This window comes from Nesoenas mayeri (genome assembly GCF_963082525.1).
Source record: "Nesoenas mayeri genome assembly, chromosome: 3".
NCBI classification, from domain to species: domain Eukaryota; kingdom Metazoa; phylum Chordata; class Aves; order Columbiformes; family Columbidae; genus Nesoenas; species Nesoenas mayeri.
Window position 1 is genome coordinate 15,320,753 of NC_137544.1, and position 20,379 is coordinate 15,341,131.

At 38.1% G+C, this 20,379-nt stretch overlaps 1 protein-coding gene across 1 annotated transcript in view; it reads right to left on the reverse strand.

Moving 5' to 3' along the window:
• The window catches only part of GREB1 (growth regulating estrogen receptor binding 1), a gene marked incomplete at both ends in the record, with an annotated part of 58,417 nt that overhangs the window by 20,921 nt on the left and 17,117 nt on the right, over window positions 1–20,379 (reverse strand). Inside the window, 15 exons of the mRNA XM_080342018.1 lie at window positions 3,515–4,131; window positions 5,549–5,638; window positions 7,290–7,489; window positions 8,201–8,316; window positions 9,832–10,171; window positions 11,413–11,549; window positions 12,129–12,321; window positions 14,148–14,328; window positions 14,419–14,616; window positions 15,044–15,169; window positions 16,625–16,753; window positions 17,572–17,922; window positions 18,487–18,672; window positions 18,857–18,994; window positions 19,869–19,991. Coding sequence (XP_080198144.1) covers window positions 3,515–4,131; window positions 5,549–5,638; window positions 7,290–7,489; window positions 8,201–8,316; window positions 9,832–10,171; window positions 11,413–11,549; window positions 12,129–12,321; window positions 14,148–14,328; window positions 14,419–14,616; window positions 15,044–15,169; window positions 16,625–16,753; window positions 17,572–17,922; window positions 18,487–18,672; window positions 18,857–18,994; window positions 19,869–19,991 — 3,125 coding nt within the window. The remainder of the gene's footprint in view (window positions 1–3,514; window positions 4,132–5,548; window positions 5,639–7,289; window positions 7,490–8,200; window positions 8,317–9,831; window positions 10,172–11,412; window positions 11,550–12,128; window positions 12,322–14,147; window positions 14,329–14,418; window positions 14,617–15,043; window positions 15,170–16,624; window positions 16,754–17,571; window positions 17,923–18,486; window positions 18,673–18,856; window positions 18,995–19,868; window positions 19,992–20,379) is intronic.

Below are 20,379 nucleotides of genomic sequence, written 5' to 3' on the forward strand. Positions count from 1 at the left end.
TTCATGAAAGTGACATCAAAAAGTGCTGTTGCAGCAAGTCTAACAACAGTGAGTTCCCTTTTTTAACTTGTTACAGACACTGGATGCCAGGACCAATAGAAATACTTCATTATTCTTACATGTTGCTATAAAGTAGTATCTGATTTCAGTCTTCATATGCAGAGAAATAGGGCAAAAGGGGAAATAATTCCATAAGGCTTTTCTATTTTAATTTCCAGAGGAGATACTTCTTCACATACCACAGCAGTGGTTTTCAAACTGTGGTCTGCAAAACAATGGTGATTAATAGAACACATGCTGATGGTCCACAGGCAGCTGGTCAAATGGTGCTGGCTCTTCTCCTTGTTTCCACTTGATACATTCTTCTAAAAGACAGCTAACAATAGATATATTAAATATTTCCCTATATTTTTCTTACATAAGGTGAATGGTAGATAAGCCCATTGTAATACGATTTTAGGAGTAGAGGAAATCCAAATAATACAGGCAGCAGTTTTCTCCCTTAGAAAGTGTCTTAAGACACGCTTGCTTCATTCCCTGGATGTGGGGCCACAGGACTGAGCCATGCTCAGGAGCAGCCTTGATACTCAAGGAAAACGCTATTTCCAAGTCATAATATCCAGTTAGAAAGCAAAGGTACAAAACCTTGATTTGCGGGTTGGGGACCTTTAAGAGTAACATTTCCAAGAAAAATATTTTTGTGAATTTAGGCTTCTTTATAGGCATTTCTTGAGTGCACTAGGGACTAGATTTCTAGCTATAGATATGATACATGTTGTTCATGGTTGTACATATTTATTCATATTCATGAGTTAATGGCTTAACTTCAGTGGTGAGCCAACGTCCAGATAAATATATAGATCTATTCTATACCTATCCAGTTTTTGCTGTATTTCTTGAAGCCTCTTGTAAAAAATAATGCATGCATTGCCTTCTAATTACCTAATTGTCCTTGTAAAAATACATCAAGTCTTCTAGTGAAACATTTTGATCAGTCCAGAGCATAAAACGTCTCTGTGAGTGAACAGTGAGTGTATCCAATTCCTAATTATCCTGACAGCAAGAATTACTGTTTCGGTTCACTAATGTGCCTAGTTTTGTTCCTGCATTGATTTAATGTTTGTCATTTAAACCAACAAATTGCTTCCTGTTTTGAATTTTAGTAAAGTAATACTGATAAAGAAAACAACTATTTCTGAATTTTTGAAAAGACAGTACTCTGGCAGTCTTCTACTTTGGTCGAGGTGTTAATAACACAGAGGTGCTATCTAATAATTGTTTTGATTTCTGCCTATATCTCTTCATGCATTAAGTCCACGTAAAATGTTAAAATCACCAAACACACATGTACATAGAACCTATTTCAGGAAGCAAAATTACTTCTACCCAAAAGGAGAAGGGTAATTCTAATTCCTGTGTATTTTATTGTAACTATTCCCTAGAAGAAACACTGTACTGTTTTACTTTAGACCAATAAACAATCACCATAGTTTTACAGTTCTTTGTTTGGTTTACAGAAGCTTTTAGTACTTTGGGAGGTTAAAATAATAAAGGAAGAAAAGCTACTGGTTTTTTCCACATACTGAAATGAATATATACCCCCACATTTTGATACTAAGGAAGAAGACACGATACTCCTAATTTGATGCATGTTAATTTGTTGTCTATGAAACGGGTATATTCTTCAGAAAGAACTGAGGAATACATAATGAATAAATATGTGAAGTGTGTCCTTTAGTGACTGATCCCCCTGTATGACCCAATGCAAGACTAGGAAATACCCTGCATTGTGGAGACAGCTGGAGAAGAGATGGAGTTTCAAGTAAAATAAGTGATATTAAGATAAAAGAAGTGATATTAACTCACTGCTGTACAGAGGGTCAACAGGAGTACTATTTAATATTACAAAAAAAAGTTTGATAGTGAAAAGTGGTGAATACGATACCCTGGCACAGAGCCGATGAATAAATAACCAGCGTGTATAATTATTATTAGATAATGGCAAGTACCAAGTGTGTGAAGCATCAAAACCTTCTCATGGTGTCTAGTATGGTCTCAGAAGTCTCCGAATGCCTCTTCTGAGAATCACAGATTTTCATTGGTGACCCACAACCAAATGAATAACGAAGAAATACCTACTTATCAGCTAATCTGGATATTTAGGGTAGCTTTGGGAATACTATCTTTGTAGGGTTTGACGTGTATGCACATAAAATTCTAATAAAAATGGTCACAGCCCATGCTTTTCTTTGACATGGAAATGGAAAACATCTCTCTTCCAGAATGTATTTGTTTTTAAGCTGAAGCTGAGTAAGAAATTTAGTTTCTTGACCACATATACCTCAATCTTTGGCAAACATGGACAATTTAGATCAAAGGCACGGACAGTGAAATACTGCTCATCAGAGTACCTTCTGGAATGCTCTAGGAACTACAGAAATATTTGCAGGAAGTCCCAATATGAAAAGCCCATTTATGCTCTTTCTACTCTGCTGAGTCATAAATTTGGGTGTACAATGGAATACATTTAACAAATAGCAATATGTGGTTTCCTTTTGCAATGGATGGGCATAGAAGAGTGGATCACGTGGCAAGCTAAATCAGTGACTAACTTTAGATTAACTCTTTGGGTTGATGTTAAAATAACTGGAAACATGGGGCATTGTCTTGGTTTTGATTTATCCTTTTGACTTCTGAGGTTCACAGGACATATTTATGCTCTCAGTACACATGATGTCTCTTCTTACTTGTTGCTTTGTACTTCAGCAGAACATGAGAGGCACAACACTACCTTTAGCATGTAAGTTGTGCATTGAACTAGGACATACCTTGCTCAGAAATAAGTGCTAAACTTTCTTAGAGAATTTAAAAGAGAAGGAACTTCTTAGGACTATATCCACTTCTACGTATCTTTTCAAAGTAATTTAAAAACTCTTGGGTCAGTTACTCATCTTGTACATATGACTCTGCTATGTTGAGCTGGCCTACTTGCATATGTTATTTACAACAGCTTCTATTTCTGTCTGCTGTGCGGAGGAAACAGAGAAAATAACTTAATTACAAACTGCCAACTGCCTTCAGATTGATCATAAGAAAGTGGTTTTGTGAAGATCTTTGATCTTTATTTAAAATGCAAATGCATATTCAGGCTTACCAAACTGGAATTATACATGTAATCTATCTCTTGAGTGAACTATCTTTTAAAACATCTAAATAGAGAGAGACTGACACAATATGAACATTGTTGAAACTTCATTGTTTTTGAACCCAGGCTAACAGTAAAGAAAGGAAGTTTGTTTAATCTAAGATTGTTTAATCTGTTTATAAAAAGTGATTAGGAAATAAAATATAAGCAACTTACTCTCCACCAACAAAAAAACCTTCATAAGCAACTTACTCTCCACCAACAAAAAAACCTTCATGTATTAATAATAACAACTAATCTATTTTTTCTGAGATTATGATAAAATTAAAATAAATAAATCAATGATAATACCTTGTTCTTACTACACACCTGTGGTGGCCCACTCAGCAGCAGCCTCCTTGGGTGAAAGGTGTCCATTCTGCCCTCATTTCTATTGTTGTAGTCCATATGGTTTGGCTTGGGAACCGTCCATTGGCGGTAGTATAGAGACTGCTCCGTGCAAGTCATCATCTTGCTCATAAGAGGGCGAAAAGAACTTGCCCACATAACAGAATGATAAGGCAAGAGGGAAGATGATTTGGGAAGTCCACTGCTGTCCGTAGAAGTAATAATGTCATAAACCAGTTTGGGCAGGAAAACTATGGGAGGCTGTTTTGATGCTTTGGTCATGGAGCACTGAGAGGTCTGTAGGATGAAGGAGTTATGAGTAGGTGCAGAGGAGGAAGAAGAGGAGGAGAAAGGTGAAGAGGATGACGAGGTGATGGAAATTTGGGCACTTTTTATGTTTTGTTTCATATCCAGCTGTTCAGTTACCAGTGGCAAGTGTTTGCTAGTTGTTGTTTGTGCCCCCTTGTCTACTTTCTGCTTCTGTCTTTCATGGTTATTTGCAGTTTCTTCAGCATTGTTGCTTAGGACTTGGTGAAGGGATTTTGCTGTATCACCTGCTGCTGTTAAAGGAGGTGATGACTCACTGCAGAATGCTGTAACTAAAAGAAAATTTGTATTTCAACAAAGTGCAACTATCTCTGCTAGTCAATGTCACAGTTAAACAAAACAGAACAAAATAATCATTTAGATAGAGTATCCATCAAACACTGCAACTCCTGTTCTTGCTTTCACCTTTCTCGTACAGGAAGCCATAATAGTTTGGATATTCATCTCAAGGCAGAAAGTGGCTTTTAAAGTACTGAAGTGCATAGGAAAGACGCCAGTGATTGTCCTGTCCTCTCCTTCCCTCATCCACTTGTTGCTCAAGGTGTTCATCAGATAGTTTCATCACTCAAGACAAACACAAAATTACTGAAACCATCATTTAAGAGAGTGTAAGAAAAGTATTCACAGGCTATTACACCGTCAAACTGCAGAAATACCTACATAGATTGACATGTAGAAGCAGTCCTCAGCTCTGAGTCGAACTGGTCTGACACTCATGTGTCTGCATCACTGCAGCACTTAGGCTGATCTAACAAAGCCTGGCTCTCAAGTCTCTGGTGCTATGTAATGCATTCACACAGCTTTTGGTCAGCTCAGAGCACATACTGAACTCACGAATGTTGGCCTTGAATATGTGACACAGATATACCTCACCGCTAATTGCTAATTTTCTGAAAGTGGTGTATTTTTACCTTATATATTCTAACCACAAAGATTTCTTGGAAGTTCAAGGCCTCACTTTAAGTGGTTCTGAGCATATTTAATGCTTAGTGAATTCCAAAGAGAAGATGCAAATACTTGAGTCTTCAGAGAAGACTGAGAACTGGTTGAGGAATCAGTCTCCACATAGTAATAGGAATATCTGTCTGAAGCTGAACACAGATAAATCAGCTTTGCTCTCATGGTGAAAACAACAATTTTGCTTCCAGAAAAACCCATACATTTTGAACTAATAGAAATCCATAGTTTCTCTTGGTCTCAAGAAATAGTCAGGTATACTCTAGCTGCATATTAAACTAAAGTAGCCAGTAAAGGACATTAGCGCTAAATACAAAAATATTGGCAGAGTATGAGTGGCTTCAAGTAAAACCACTGTGACATCTCCCAAAATACCAGTATCCAAGAGCACAGAAAAAAAAAGATAAAGGAAAAAAATATTAACTACAGGCAAATTGAGGCCACAAAGCCACAGACAGGTCACACATGGACTCTGTGGAACTGATGAGCAGCCCAACTTTAAAGAAGAAAAAAACATTTTGAAAATTAAAACGTTGATGAAGTTTATCCATATGTTTTCAAGAAACAGAAGTCTGATTCTTATTTTTTTAAAAGTTATCTTTAGTGATCTCATAAAAACAGGCTTTACCAAAACCTTAGTGATTTATGCCTTTGATTATTCCTCTAATAAGCTGAATAAAAGGTCTCTTATGTCCTAAGTGTAACTTAATAGAGATGATCTTAAGATCTTACTGGAAGCTTTTGAAGAGAGAGATGAAGATGCAGAGTCATGAGAACGAGATCTTTCTCTTTTCATAGGACTTCTCTTTTCTGCAGTAGAACCTGTTTCATGGGTGGTGGGGGAAAACAAAAACAAAATATAATTTAAATAAACCTGTGAGAAGGCACAACTACATTGTCAAAATAGGGGTAAGGACACAAGAGGTTGTGTGGGTTTTGTCCTCATTCTGACACTGTTTTCAGTGTGGAGAGTATCTGTGCCTACCACGCAATATTGGATCAGCCTGTGATCTAATCTAACTATGCTGAGCTGCAATAGCTTCACAAAATCAATGGTGCAGCCAGGACCTGGTAATTTCTAAACATGTTTCAACCACGTTTTCTCTTTCTACCCATGTCTTACTTTCCTCATGAACACAGTGTCAAGGAAACCAACAGGCTACAAGCTCTATTTTGTCATTATGGTAGGAAATTACCTCTCATCCCATACACTACAGCTTTATGGCCAGATTACATCTCAGCTTTTGGTGATGAAAATCCATATTTGAACAGCCACCAAGGGTATTCACTTGAGGTTCCTACCTTGGCCTTTAACTTAAAATGCTTGCTTCTGTACAGTTTTACCATGATAAACAGAGACATAAGCACTGCCAGCAGAGAACTTGGAATGTAAGTCTGTCTCAGGTGCTCTGAATTGGACTCTGGAGGAGCAAACCATACTTCATGGATTAGGAAAGTAGCCTTACAGTTTAAACACCTAACAACTTTGGTGCCCATTCAATTCAGATCACATACAATCTTGGCGTACTTCAACTGAAGAGACAGAAGTACTCATCACATCTAAAGTAGGCCTCTATCATAATCTGAGTATGACCTCAGGTATTTCATTCCTCTATGAAAAGTACATATTTTATTAAATATTTTTGTTCTGCTTGTTATGCTATCCTTATTACCAATGAGTAAGAACTTAATAGGTGAACAGTAACCAGCTCTCCTCCTCCTCATAGTATAGAAAAGGAAATGAAGGCAATTTGAGATTTAAATAAACTACAGACATAAAAATCCCTTGTTTACCACAGTTGCAAGGCATAATAGACAGCAAAGAAAAATATAAATAACTTAATGATAACTGATACATCAACTATCATTCAAAAAAAACCCTGACAGTTCCTGGGTAAATTATTTTTGTTTGTTTACACATTTATATGTTCTTAATTGCTCTCTTAAGAAATTATAAACTCACAAACTCTACATGGTCACTTTGAAGTCATAAGGCGTTTTCAAGGAGTACTGAGGAGTTACTATGTTCAAATATATCTTCCAGACATACTATTTAATACCTTATAAACTAAAGCAAACTCATTCTCACTGGGGTGGGTACATCAGCCTCACGGTTGCCTTCAAAGGGCCAAATGTAATTCTAGGACTGTATAAATGTAGGGATAGTTTTGTGGCTGCCAGAACATTTGGGGCAAAGGAGGTAGGGAGGAAGGGGAGAGAAGGGAGTAATAAAACAGAGAGCACAGATGCAGCAGCAGGACTGCAAGAAATCAAAATGCTGCAGCAGCAACAGTTCTCAGGCAGAGAGGGTGGGAAAACATAGGGTCAATGAGATGAATCAAAACTGAGGAGCAGAGCTCACTCAGTAAGGCCAACTCCAGAAACCCTCACCAAGTAGGTATCCATACAATCCTGCTTTTTCAAATACAACTCAATCATTTTACAGCTTCTTTTTTATCACTACTAATAATACCTTCCGTTGCTATTTCTTCATCTTCATTATCGGTGCTGCTTAGTTTCTCTGGGTCACTTTCTAACACATCATTCACAACTGCTTTCTCTGTGTGAATTTCTGAGCTCACAAAGTATGCAGCCAAACCAAGTTCTTGCTCCAAGGTTGTCCTTACCAAAGAAGATGAGTTTATTAAACGTAGGTCACAGTATCTCAGTGATCTGAAGAGAAACAAGAGGGGTTAGTATGAAAACTCACTGGAATCTACTCCCTTATTTCTTTTACAAACACAGCCAAAGGGGAATTTTTCATAATCTGCTTAAACTACAGATGAGATAGAACACAGTATATCTTTTGTGCTTAATAGGTTTACCACTGCAGTGTATACACTTTTATTTTTCTTAATCCAGTTATGCAGCTTAATCTGGTGCACTGAGCATTAGCATCAGCATAAGAAAAAGAATAATCATTTGGGTTCCAAGCCTAATACACAGAATGGGATTCAGCTGAACATATAAAAGCATTCAGTGCCCCAGAGCAGTTTGTCTGGCTTCCAGCTTCCACTCCAGAAGGCACCGATCTCCCCTCATGTCCTGTAGTACATGTGCCAGCATCATACAGATGCCTCAGCGACTCTAAGGTAGCTAAGGTAGCTATACTTTTTTTTTCTTTATACATCCTCTTCTGTCCCCTAAACTGGGGCAACTCTTACAATATGTTCTGAGCTGTTTATGTCTTGCTATAGGCAGGAGGTTGTTATTAATAATATGGGGTTTGTATTTATGATACAAAGGCTGTCAAAAAATTGAAAAGAAATATCTTGACACCGAAATGTGTTTTCTTCTCCCGCAAGTGATTACACAGTTCATCTTTAGCCATTTGGTAAGCAATGGATTAAAAACTGCCATTGAGAAAATATTGGATCTTCTTACCGTGGCAAAGACTCCCCTTGAGGATCCATACCACTAAATATCAATATACAAGGCAAACCTTCCAATTCCAAATATGTCTGTGGCCTCCAATCTACATCCTCAATCTTCTGCCATACCTGTATAATATAAGAAATACTGTTGGATATATCTATATGATGTGAATAAATATACAGAAATATATAATTTTATCATCCATTATATGAATCAGTTTATACAGTGGATGGATGTTCCACCAAAGGAAACCATAGAGCAGGGCCAATTTCAACAGAGGTAGATTGCACAATTCCTAAAGCATTACAGCTAGCAATCTGCCTGCTCTAAGTATGAGGAGACTGAGACAGTATGTCCCAGCCTGAAAACAATCCCAGCTTCCCAGCTGCAAAGCACTGAGGGCAGGACACAGACAAGTAGAGTGGATATGGTACAATGGTAAAGCTGAGTAGGAGGTTTGGGGGAGAAGAGAGTCCAGAGGGTTACTTCTTGTGGCAAACATGGTCTGGATGTCTGAGTCCAAGGAAGGAAATGAGCTGGGAATGAGGCTTTTTCCCCTTAGAGGAACAGGGCAAAGCTGGAAGTGTTCAACACACACACACCACTGTCCTCACTTGCTAACCTCTGAAGCCTCCTGCTCTCCCCCAAAGCTGTCAATTTTCCTGAAAACTTCATGAGAAGTTTGGTAACTAGATCTATTGTTTGACTGTTCAGCATCAGGCTATACTGCTTTATTTACACCAGTCAGTCGTTTCTGCTGTATGACAGATAAGGATGAATAGTACAACAGCTCAGCCTCTGACATTCATACATTTACCACTACTATGCATGTCAGATAACCAGGATGTGATTCAGAACACTTCAGAACACAGCTTAATTTATAGCAGAATGAGATCAGCATTAAGCCCTGGATCTCAAATGACTTTGTCTAACATATAACATATAACACTGTTAGACAGAGTGACTGTGTGCTGTATATATATTACACCATCCATGAATGAAAATATATTTTTGCTTTTGTGATCATATGATCAGATTATGGTAATTTTAGGAAAAGCAAGACAGTATCAGGGGCTTTTGTTACATACATAACCCAAGACTCTGGACCTAAAGGATATAAATTAATCCATAAACCAACACCTGATCCAGAAAGCATAAAGTCCCGAGCTGTAACTACCGGGGTGCTGTAGTACCCATAACTATTACAGAATCACTGATTTGATGCCTTTTTGCCACCTGCTGGTGAGAAGCATAATATAATTCTCAAACAGTCAAATGTTTTTGCATTATGATGATTTTGTGAGAAAATTCTATTAAAACTGTGACAATTTTATCTGGCTTTTTTCCTTATTGCTCATGGCCCCTGTAGATAAAAGGAGTTCAACTGTTTGGGAAGGCTGATGCTTGCTAGGGAAGTCAAGTTCTAGCCACATTAGCTAATATTGCACTGAAGTATTAACTAGCAGTAGGACAGTAGTCACAGATGGTATGTCTAAAAGATAAAGTCATGGTCCTTAAGGCAGCTTTTATTTTTACTAGTAAGACCTGCATTTCAGCTCCCAAATACAACTCTCAGTAGTGAAGTCTCCCCGCCTACCCATCTGATGAAGCTTCCAGGTACACATCATTCTGCAAGTTACCTTTAGTTGCTCCACAAAGTGCTTCCCTATCGTGATTCCAGAATTAGGATTTCCCAAGATTATTTCAAAGTTATCTTCGAGGGCTAGTCTTTCCCTTACATTATACAGACGTTCATATGCCACTGCAGCCAGCGGAGTACATGGAATTCTCAACACTACCATGAGGCCATGACCACTAGGACATTGTCTTGAAGAGTTTATTAGGTTTTGGGTGATTTCCAAAGTTTCAACTGAGGTGTAATTCTTCATCTGAGAAAGACCACACACTGCCATCATAGCTGCAGAGTAGTGTTGTATGAGGACAAAAGTCCTTATCACTGCACTGTGTAATCTGGGGAACCTGAAATAAATGGTGAATTAAATAGTGAAGCATTAAAGGCTAAAGTGAAAAAGCTAATGTTTTACAAATTATCATAAATTCAGGTTTTTCTCTTGTACAGAATCCTTCATACCTAATATACAACAGAATCTCACCAAATTGCAGTTGTATAGTCTTCGCAAGGCATCATTTCACAGTTGGAAATGATGTTGTGTCTTCATTTCTAAGTAAATATTGATTAAAGCAAGTAGTCCAGTAAAGTTACATCACATCAATTTACCAAGACTTCACCACTGTTACAAAATTTATCACAGAATATTTGCTAATGCACTCAGTAATACCATCAATCAAAACGAATGCACTTGTCAATGAGAATACTGCTCTTCATGACATGCTTTTCTTATTTTTTTTCTCTTCTCTGTTTTCTTACTGAACCCATGAACCAAATCAACCTTGTTTCCAAGAAGCCGGAATACGTAGGCAGCATCCAATGAGCACTACAAATTCCCAAGCCCAGATACATCTTGTCTCAATTCCCAGTCTACGGAAGGGAGAGACATGAATATGCAATAGCTTCCTGTGCTCCAGTTTTCATGAAAATGAAACCCAGGTGCACAGTATAAAGAGAGACCAGGGCTTGCTCAGCAAAAGTGCCTGGTCTGTGTGATCAGAGGTCCACAGCACCCTGTAGCAAGCCCCAGCAGTTGTGTGGATGTGCTCAGTCTATCAGCCATACAAATGCACGAGATTCTACCTCTCACATCTCATTCTTCTTACAAACCCCAGAGAGGTCACCTACAGCAGCAGGTATGCAGAGAATTTGTCACTGCTCTTTTGCAGTGATTCTAAACTTGTTCCACAAGGACCAAGGAAAACTGATGATGTATTATCAAGATCTGATGATACGTCTACTTCTCCTTGTGGTCCAAGTGCAGTATATACAAATTCTACACACCAAAATCCACCAGGGTCAGCAAGTGATAAGTTTAGACAAAAGTAATAACACATTTGAAGTTACTCTAAATTGTGCTAAACAGTTATCATTATCACAGTAAGAGGCAGCCTAGACTGAACAGACTGCCAGCCAAATATATAGAAAAAAAATGTAACGAGAATATAAGACCAAATTAAATGTTCTTGCATACATGGATTTGTGGGACAGTGAAAAAAAAAAAAAAAAGAAGTAGGTTTCTAGCTAGTAACTCAAGTCACTAGAACACAGCTCCTAGATTCCCTGCATTAACCAAAGGAATGCACTGTACCTCTTTCCCAAAGCCATGACCATTGCTTCAAAAGAGCTGTCGTACCGAAGCAGTGGAATACTGTGTCCAGAGAGGGTGGACTCAATGAATTCTGACAGCCCAAAGTATTTCTTATTCTCATGGTATAAATCTACACCCTAAAGCAAATGAGGCAATAAACATTTAAAGGTAAAGTCTATAAATTATTAACTTACAATGGATTAATCATTGGTATCGGATATATTTGCAATCACATTCTCTAATAAGCATCATATACTCAGACATATTAAAACAAGGAGAGAAATAAACTATTTGTTTTAGAAAATAGATTGTACTTAATTTTCCCATTTCATTTGTTCTATCTCTCCATATATACATATACACAGACAGAACAGTTACATATGGAATAAATGTGCACACAATGAAGAAAATCCATGCATGTACACATATTTATACAGTAATGCACTAGAGACAGATTTTCAGATGGTTTCCATTTATGTAGCTCAAAGATTTTTAGCAGAGTTATTATAGTTCATATAAAAAGGTTTAAAAAAAGGCAAGAAATGACAGGACAAGCAAAGGGAAAAATAACTTGCTGCAAACTGAACAAGAAAAAGATGCCATGCAAACTTCACTCTTTGCATGAAAATCATGGGACATACAGAGTTTCACCAGGTATGTATATGTCAAATAACTTATAAAAAGTTCAGAAAAGCACCTCAAAGCATCCATCTTACATTGCTGTATGAAGAAGGCCAGTGGATTTCATTGTAAGGGCTGATATGAGTATGTTGTGTCTGCAGCGCATAGGGGAAGGAAGTCACATGGAGAGTCACAATATTTGGCGCCTCTTTCACCTCCCTGCAGTTCAACAGTCTATCAACAAGTCCTGTAGACAGTTCTGTTTGAGGATAAAGGCTATGCATAGCACTGCAAAAAAGAAACCCAAAACGCTCCAAAGTGATCAGCACAAGGGAACAATTGTGTCAGTGGAATAGCTTTAACCCAGATGTGAAATCAAAGTTAAACATGTACAAGGAACTTAGGACTCTATTCTTTGCCCTGCTTTTGTTACACAGAAGGATGGGAAAAGAAATGCAAATTATTTCACTGCAGCTGAAAATTTCTGTAAGTCTGATAACTCCCTAGCTAGCAAATTACCAGTCCCTTACAGATACCAGCATATGAGAGATAAAGGATGAAAGGAAGTTGATGTTTGAACAGCTGCCATTAGACATATAGTCCTGTATTAACTTTGGCCAGATTGTTAGTGTTGCCCTTACGAAAATATCATTCGTAGCTACAAAAATGAAGATAGAAAATGACAGACAGCAAGTTAGTATAAGAGAAAAACAGAGGGGAACTACCTGTGATAGAGCTACTACGAAAGGGAAGAGTAGTTATTATTTGGGCGAATGCCAGTACCATGGAACACCTACAGTCAATTCCTTGCTTTGGTGTAAAACTTCAGTCCAAATTAATGCTGTCTAATTTTTGGCATTTACCTGCAGAGACAAAGTTACAAGCTTCATCACTGCAAGGTCCTTCTATTACCAGCAGAGAGGGATAAGCACCTCCAGAAACTGTTTGTGTCCACCCATCGTCTGTCAGCCCTCAGAGCTGCCCAGTCTCTGCTGTGACTTTATGGGCAACCCCAGGCAATTACACTCCTGGTGGAGGCATCTCCTTTAACTGACTGCAGTCAGGTAGCATGAATCCTGCTGTGCAGAACAGTCACTTAAATATTTGTCACATATCTTTATTAGATAAGAAGAAATATCAGAGGTAAGCAGCAATACAGGTATTTCCCCACCACTCAAGGATGCTAAGTGAATAAATGCCTTAAAGGATGTGAGAGCTGTGATAGGTCATGTAAGCTCCTAAGATTTAGAGGAGTTGAACAAGGAACCCTCACATGCAAAAATAAAGTTTTGGCAAAGTCATAATTCTTAACCAGTGTGAAAGACAAGACTGTGTCATTTTTTTCACAAGTAAAATGCCTTAGTTTTTGGTTTCAGAAACACTACTGTGCTCCTAAAGTTGGCACCTGTTGGTGCTTCTGGAATTCAGTATGTTCTCCAAGCTCCCCAGTGCCTTAGGAGCCAGAAAAGCAACAGCAGCCCAACTTCTCAACAGGCAGATTGTTGAGAAGCCAAGGAAACAGAGCTCAATTAAGTGATACAAGTGAGCTGATGGGAAACTTGGTAAACATTGGACAGAAAACTCCCTTCTTCCCTGAGAAGTCTACCTGCCATTACTATGAATTCACAGAAGCTTTCAATTCTTACAAACTGGTGATTCTGGATAGAAACCACATTGTGCTGGGAAATTTCCAAACAGCTAAAAAAACAAGCAGCAGTGTTGGGTCACTAGTTGTCTACTCACTGCGGAGGGTTTTTGCATGTTTTACAGCCCAGAGGACACCGACTGAGGATAAAGAGCTCTGTGTATTTTCACAGGAAGCTTTCCCTTGAACAAAAGACAACCAGCCAAAAAAAACAATAGCTGTGGCTGAAAGAAGATAAGAATGGTGAGCAAGGAAAGCTGAAATGTTCCACTGAAGCATAATATAGTAAGCAGGATAAGAATAAGTCATGAAGGACCTTTAAAGAAAACATGCTTATTCAACACATGGGAAGAGAGAGTTAGCAGAAAGATGCAAACAAAGATGAAAGAAGGGATAAATCAGAAAGCTGATCTTGAGAGCTAGTGCAAATGGTAATAATTTATCTAAAAACAAGTTACAGTTTTCTTACCTCATGAGATCCCAGTGTGCATGATCGTGGATGAGGACAAACAGTGTATGTGGATTCTGCATAGAGTTTTGTAAAAATACTTTGAATTTAATCTGGGCTTCTGCATCTAATTTCATAACATACTGTTCCACCCTCTGCTTTGTAAGATGTTCCTTTTCTAATCCAAGTTCTAATAAAATACCTAAAGAAATGGAACATATGTCAGTATTTCCAGATGCAAATGCAGTTAACAATTTCCTGTAAATCTAAAATTAAGCTAACTAAGGAGCACCTGAGTGCCAGAGATGAAACAACGTCTGCTGATAAGTCACTTCGGAGGGTGGAACACAAATCAAGAAATCAATTTTCTCGAAGGAACCCAAATCAAGATTTTGAGTGCTGGAGTCAGCAATTGAACAAATATGAGACAACAATTTCTGAGCCACTGCCAGCTGGAACGGACGAATCTGATGTCGTTCAATCTCATAACCTGGAAAAAGGCAAAATTTTGTTTAGATATATGCCCAAAGCCTAATATAAAGCAAAATGTTAGAGTCTGGCAAAGAATGACTGATCTACTCTTTAAGGTGCTTTGCTTATGAACAGGACTTCCACTTTAGTAAACTCTATATGAAATATGCAAATAAATCTTTCCACATTTGGGCATTTTGGTCCTATAAGTCTCTTAAATGTCTGAGAGCTGAACGTGAACTCGTGCAATAGCATTCTGCTTGGAGCTTCAAAGACTACAATACCCAGTGGAAGGAATCAGAGCTTCCATCACTGTAAATCTGAATATCCCAAGAAATGACTTGCTGTTTGCCTCAGGACTCTGCCCAGGTGGATCTAACTGCACACCGAGACCTGCTCTCAAGCACTCTGTTCTGTCACCTCTTCAGAAAACCTTCCTTACTTACTTGTACACGCAGCTGCTCCCGTTCCATTCAGTGCTGTTGGTTTAGTCACTGAAGCAGAAAGCGATGAAGAGATGTGTCCTTGGTTTTCCTGATAAAACTTCTCCAGCAAAAGATCAATGTCACTCTCTATCAAATTCAAGGGATAGTGGAATAAAGGTCCACGTCAATAAGAGCTGCGTTTCTTACTGATTTTGATTTGGCTTATTGCCTGTTTTATACAGGAAACCTCTTGTTATTTTCTATTGCATCTGCTTTTACAGCATATCACTAATAAAATGCAAATCAGGCCAAGGAATGACAGACCAGCTCTGCAGACTACCAACTAGGACATTTATGGAGGACGGTAAAACAACAGCCTCAAGGCTCTGATGCAAATCAGCAACAACAAAGACACAAAACCGGCTTAGTTTACGGAGCGATGCTGTTTACTAATAAGGATTACAAGAAACTTTGGAAAATCTGATAAATATTTAAAAATCTTTAACATTTTTGAGAGACAGAAAGAAAAATAAATCCCTCTGGAGATGAAAGAGAAATACGAGTTTTGCAGCTACACACAATGCTGAAGCAATCGAGGTATGTTTTATTGAACCATGCGTATCTGCAAATCTATCCTATTCTATTCAGCAGGGGCCCTGCTTGCAGATGAAAGTATGCAGTAGTATACTTGTCCTGAGCATTTAGTATTTTCTGAGCAGTTGATAAGAAGTTTGATCACATCTGCACTGAGCTCAGAAAGCCAGGGCCTGCCCCATGAAGTGCAATCCAGTGGATATAGACAGCAACTCTTCTTAGGATGCTTGTTGACTTGTTCTGCTCAAACAACAGCAATAGCAAAAGTGATTTTGAGAACCATACTTTGAAGATACTAAGAACAGAAACACTAACATAACTACATGATGGTTCAAGGAAAGTGACTTTCTCTTAAGTGGCCACTCAAAATACCATGACACACCCAGAAGGATTCTTGTGATCCAAGAACAGATTTACTGACGTGACATGAATGGCAGAGGGGACTGTGAGATTCCATTAACACTGACAAACATGCTGCATTTGCTATAGTTGTGTGACACAATTTAAGTCTTTATGTGGCTGGATCTATACCCAGATAATCCTGCCTGTGGGAATCCTCAGTATACTCAGTTAAAAAAATGATCGAGTTATCCGGTCTCTCTGCAATTTGCCTCTTTCCCGTGCATCGTGATCAGGTTCACAGCATGGTAAGTTGAAAGGACAAATCCTTCCTTTGATAAAATAACTGTGTTCTATCACGGTCTAAATTATTTCTGTGCTTAGGGCAAAAGAATTTATGCATCTTATGGATATGGACTGCACAGTCTACAGATGTCTTTGTACAGCTAAAGATAATATGCTCAGCTATTTGCTGGCATATTTTTATGAAATTGAGTGATTTTAGAAACTGACACTTTTAGGAGGAATTTTGGTTCAAATGTACTTTCACAGCTTATTATATCTTACTAATAGAGTCTTGTTTCTGGAAAGGTAATGAGTACAGCTATTTTCTCTGATGTAGAAGTTTCAGGGACTTGGAAACATGCCTCTTTACAACCTGCTCAGTACCTGGGCAGAGTGTGTTAAAGAAGGACCCCAGACTTTCCACCTTTCCAGTGACCAGCTGATAGTTAACTTCTTTTTGGTAGTCTGAAGGAGTGAGCATGCTCTCAGACAGAACTCTTGCCTGATACTTTCCTAAAAGACAAAAAAGTAATTTTGAAAGCACTTCAAAATGAAGTTCCAAAATTATCAAAGTCATAATAAAAACACTACCCAGCTACACAACCCACAAACACAAAAATAGCAGAGATGAGTCTTTCTTTCTCCTGTACATGTATGCACCAGACACCATGTTTTATGATTCTTTGTGTTCTTTTCTCTTTTTAGGAAATATTTGTTGATGCAGTATATGAAAAGAGCTTATAAATAGTTAAAGGAATTGTCAGTTATCTTACACTCATAATGAATCTTTGAACGGCTATTCAAATAATTTGTTTCATTATCAGCACAACCCTCAAAAGGTTGTTGAAGGGAATAACATTGGAAGACCCTCTTTTAGAACAGGGGTGTCAAACTCATTTTCACCGGTGGCCATATCAGCCTCGCGGTTGCCTTCAAAGGGCCAAATGTAATTTTAGGACTATATAAAGGTAGGAGTAATTACAGTTATACAGTCCCCCAGTGAAAATGAGTTTGACACCCCTGTTTTAGAATCTCAGAAAATATTCAGTCCTCTGCTCACAGTAATATTCCAGTCACATAGAGCAGGAGAGCTTTATGTACTGTGTGTGCTGTCACTTGCCATTATTTGTAGTAGTGTTGGATGGGATGCCTGGGTGAGAAAACAGGTGAAACAGGCAGAATATGACTTGCTGGGGAGAGACCCAACCGTGCAGCATCAGCTTGGGTTCAGCAAAACCCATTACTTGCTGGTGAAAGCTATGCTTTCTGAGGCAGCTTATTGAAAGCCAGCTTACTCTGTTTTGCCCAGAGATACACCCTTGTGATCTCACCTGTTATCACAATGCAGGAATCAATGGCTCGATTTCTACCGGCACATATGATCACCACGTAGTTTGTCTTTATTAATTTTCCTTCAATGAGCAGCTTAAACATTTCAGAAAGCCCCTCAGCCAGAGAGTAGCTGCACTCAATTATATGGACGCTGTCATTACAGGAGCTGGCGGCGAGACCCGCCAGCCAGGGCAGCTGCGCTGAAGTCACAGGCGCGACCTGGCTGGGGACTTGAGGAAAGGTCTGGGGCACAGCCTGCTGGTACTGGCGGATTTCAGACAGGTGAGATTCCCGCCACGAACGCATGAATATTTGTTCCAAATCCTCAATCAAAGGAACCTGGTCCGAGGCTAAAAAAAAATTAAGAGGAGAGTATTATGAAACAATTAAACAAAACCCTTGAGGTTTGGGTTTTTTTTTCCCAAATACGTACTTTTTTAGAGACGATCATGTTTCAGATTCCTGCATGCATGACTATTGCTTTTAGCAGATGTGAACCAAATTTTTCATTTTGAGGTACCTTTGTGATACTCAGGTAAAGACGCCCTAACTGGAACCTGAGTATCAGTAATTAGAAATATTTAAGAGGTTGAGTGCTGCCTGTCTCAGCATACTACTACTTGTAAACCACAGACTGTATGCAAGAGGAGAGAATGAAAGAAACCTTTTATTTTTACTTTTCATTGCTGAGGTCCCAGATTATAGCAAAATATGAACTTTGTATTATTATATTTCAATCTGTCTGGTCTTCAAGAACTAATTATTTAGTTTTATTTCATTACCATGAATGAGATTATTTAATATCACATGTCCTAAGACTGGTATTTAATATTGTCCTACCCTAATATTCCCTTTCTCATTTGCCAGCATGCAATACATTCATGGCAGTCTATGTGGATGTAAAATAACCTTACCTAGTTGAACAAGGTAGTACACAGTCAGTAAGAGCTGCATTTCCTCTGAAATAGGCTGTATTGTGGAGGTGCCGTATTGTTCATATGCTCTAGATAAAGACTGTGAATTTCTGTAACAGGTGTACAACAAAGGACTCACTATCACATCATTAATATTCCCACAAAGATAAGGGAAGTTTCCATGACCTACAAAATAAACAATATTTGTACACATGACATTCATTTCATAATTTCCCATGTATGCATTAAACAGTTTTAATAGGAAACGTTTTTAGATAGACAGCTTTAGCAGTGTTTAGCAATAGGACATATCTTTACATCTCTTACAAAAAAAAATATAACATCTTGTTGGGGGGGTTGAGGTTTTTACCTTTAAAAATAACTGGCTTTGCTTTACAGATTTTCAGCAAGTTGTCAGGAACTGAGACGGGTTCTCCTGAGCCCACCATCGGAGATGAGGCTGGCCCCACCAAAGCAGAATGTGGTAAAGATGACAGGCTTCCTCCATCTAAGATTTTAAACATATTATTACTGGAGTGAGCTCTAATAATGATTTCCTCAAAGACAAGTTACTCAGCATCATCTCATACCCACATTTGGAATCAGTATTAAAATGCTTTTCATGGTTTCATCATACATTTCATGAGCTGTTGCTACAACCCATCCTATTATGCTAACTGTCTTGGAGGACTAATTATATTGTTGTGACCATGAACATCACGCAGGCCTTTCAAGATTTTGAAATGTTTATAAAGAAACAGTTTCAGGTATGAATGCAAGAATACAGAGATACCGATGCACAAATAGTTATGATTTGTGTGTTCTGTATGTTATTTTTAGTTTCCCTGCTTCTAAACAGGTTTTCTTGCTATAGCAAGTAAGACAAAAATAAGATTCAACATTTGCACCATCATAACTTCTTAATTAATACTTTAATTTAAACTGTAACACATTAAAAGAAAACATTTTTGGGAAAGCAGGTTTATTACACTTCCATGACACTCTAGGCTTCATCTACACTATAAAATCCAAGTGCCAAGAACGCTGTGGCCAAGAGTTAAAAGAATAAATGGTACCTTGACATCAGTTATGACCCTAATTTGAATATTCCAAAGGTGTTTCGGTGTCTAAAGATGGACACAGGCATCTGTTGGGATTTATTAATAATGACTTGAAAACTGGATCCTAATGAGAGTCAGGCTCAGAGCCTCAAAAAGAAATCAATGGAAATGAAACACCTAAACGTAGGTAAGCAAATAGGTATCAAAGACCTTACAAAACTCTAAAGTGAATCTGCATATATCTTTAAAATATTGCCTCTTTCCCCCCGTTTTTTCTTGAATACTGAAACAAACATTATCATTACCTTGGGTATAGCTTACCATTTTTAATTCTGTTTGGAGCCTGTGGATTGAGCTGCAAGTTCCAAGTTTCAGTAGATGATGGAGATTCTGGTGACCAGCCTTTATGGCGCTTTTTTGGAGGCCCTGAATTTGTTAAAGTGCCTGAATAAGAGTAATATTTCAGAAAAGTATTAGAATAAAATGCATTCAGTTTTGTGCATGGTAATTTAATATGTTTGGATAGATTGAATGTGTATATTAAGTACTGTGGTAGACAGGGTCAAGTCCATGAATATAATAATTTTTTAATGGTTTTTATTTTACATTGCTATGTCCTACTTAAATGTCTGGAAACTTTCTGATGCAGAGCACTCTTAAGTATCTAGGCAGACTTTGCTTATTTTATGCCAATGTTTACTCTGTACTAAGAATAATGTAGTAAAAATTAGACATACTAAGAACACTTATAAGTGTTGCTATTTTGGATTCAACACTATACACATTTTGCTCCTTTAATTTCTGAACACGTAACACTATCTTTCATGTAAAA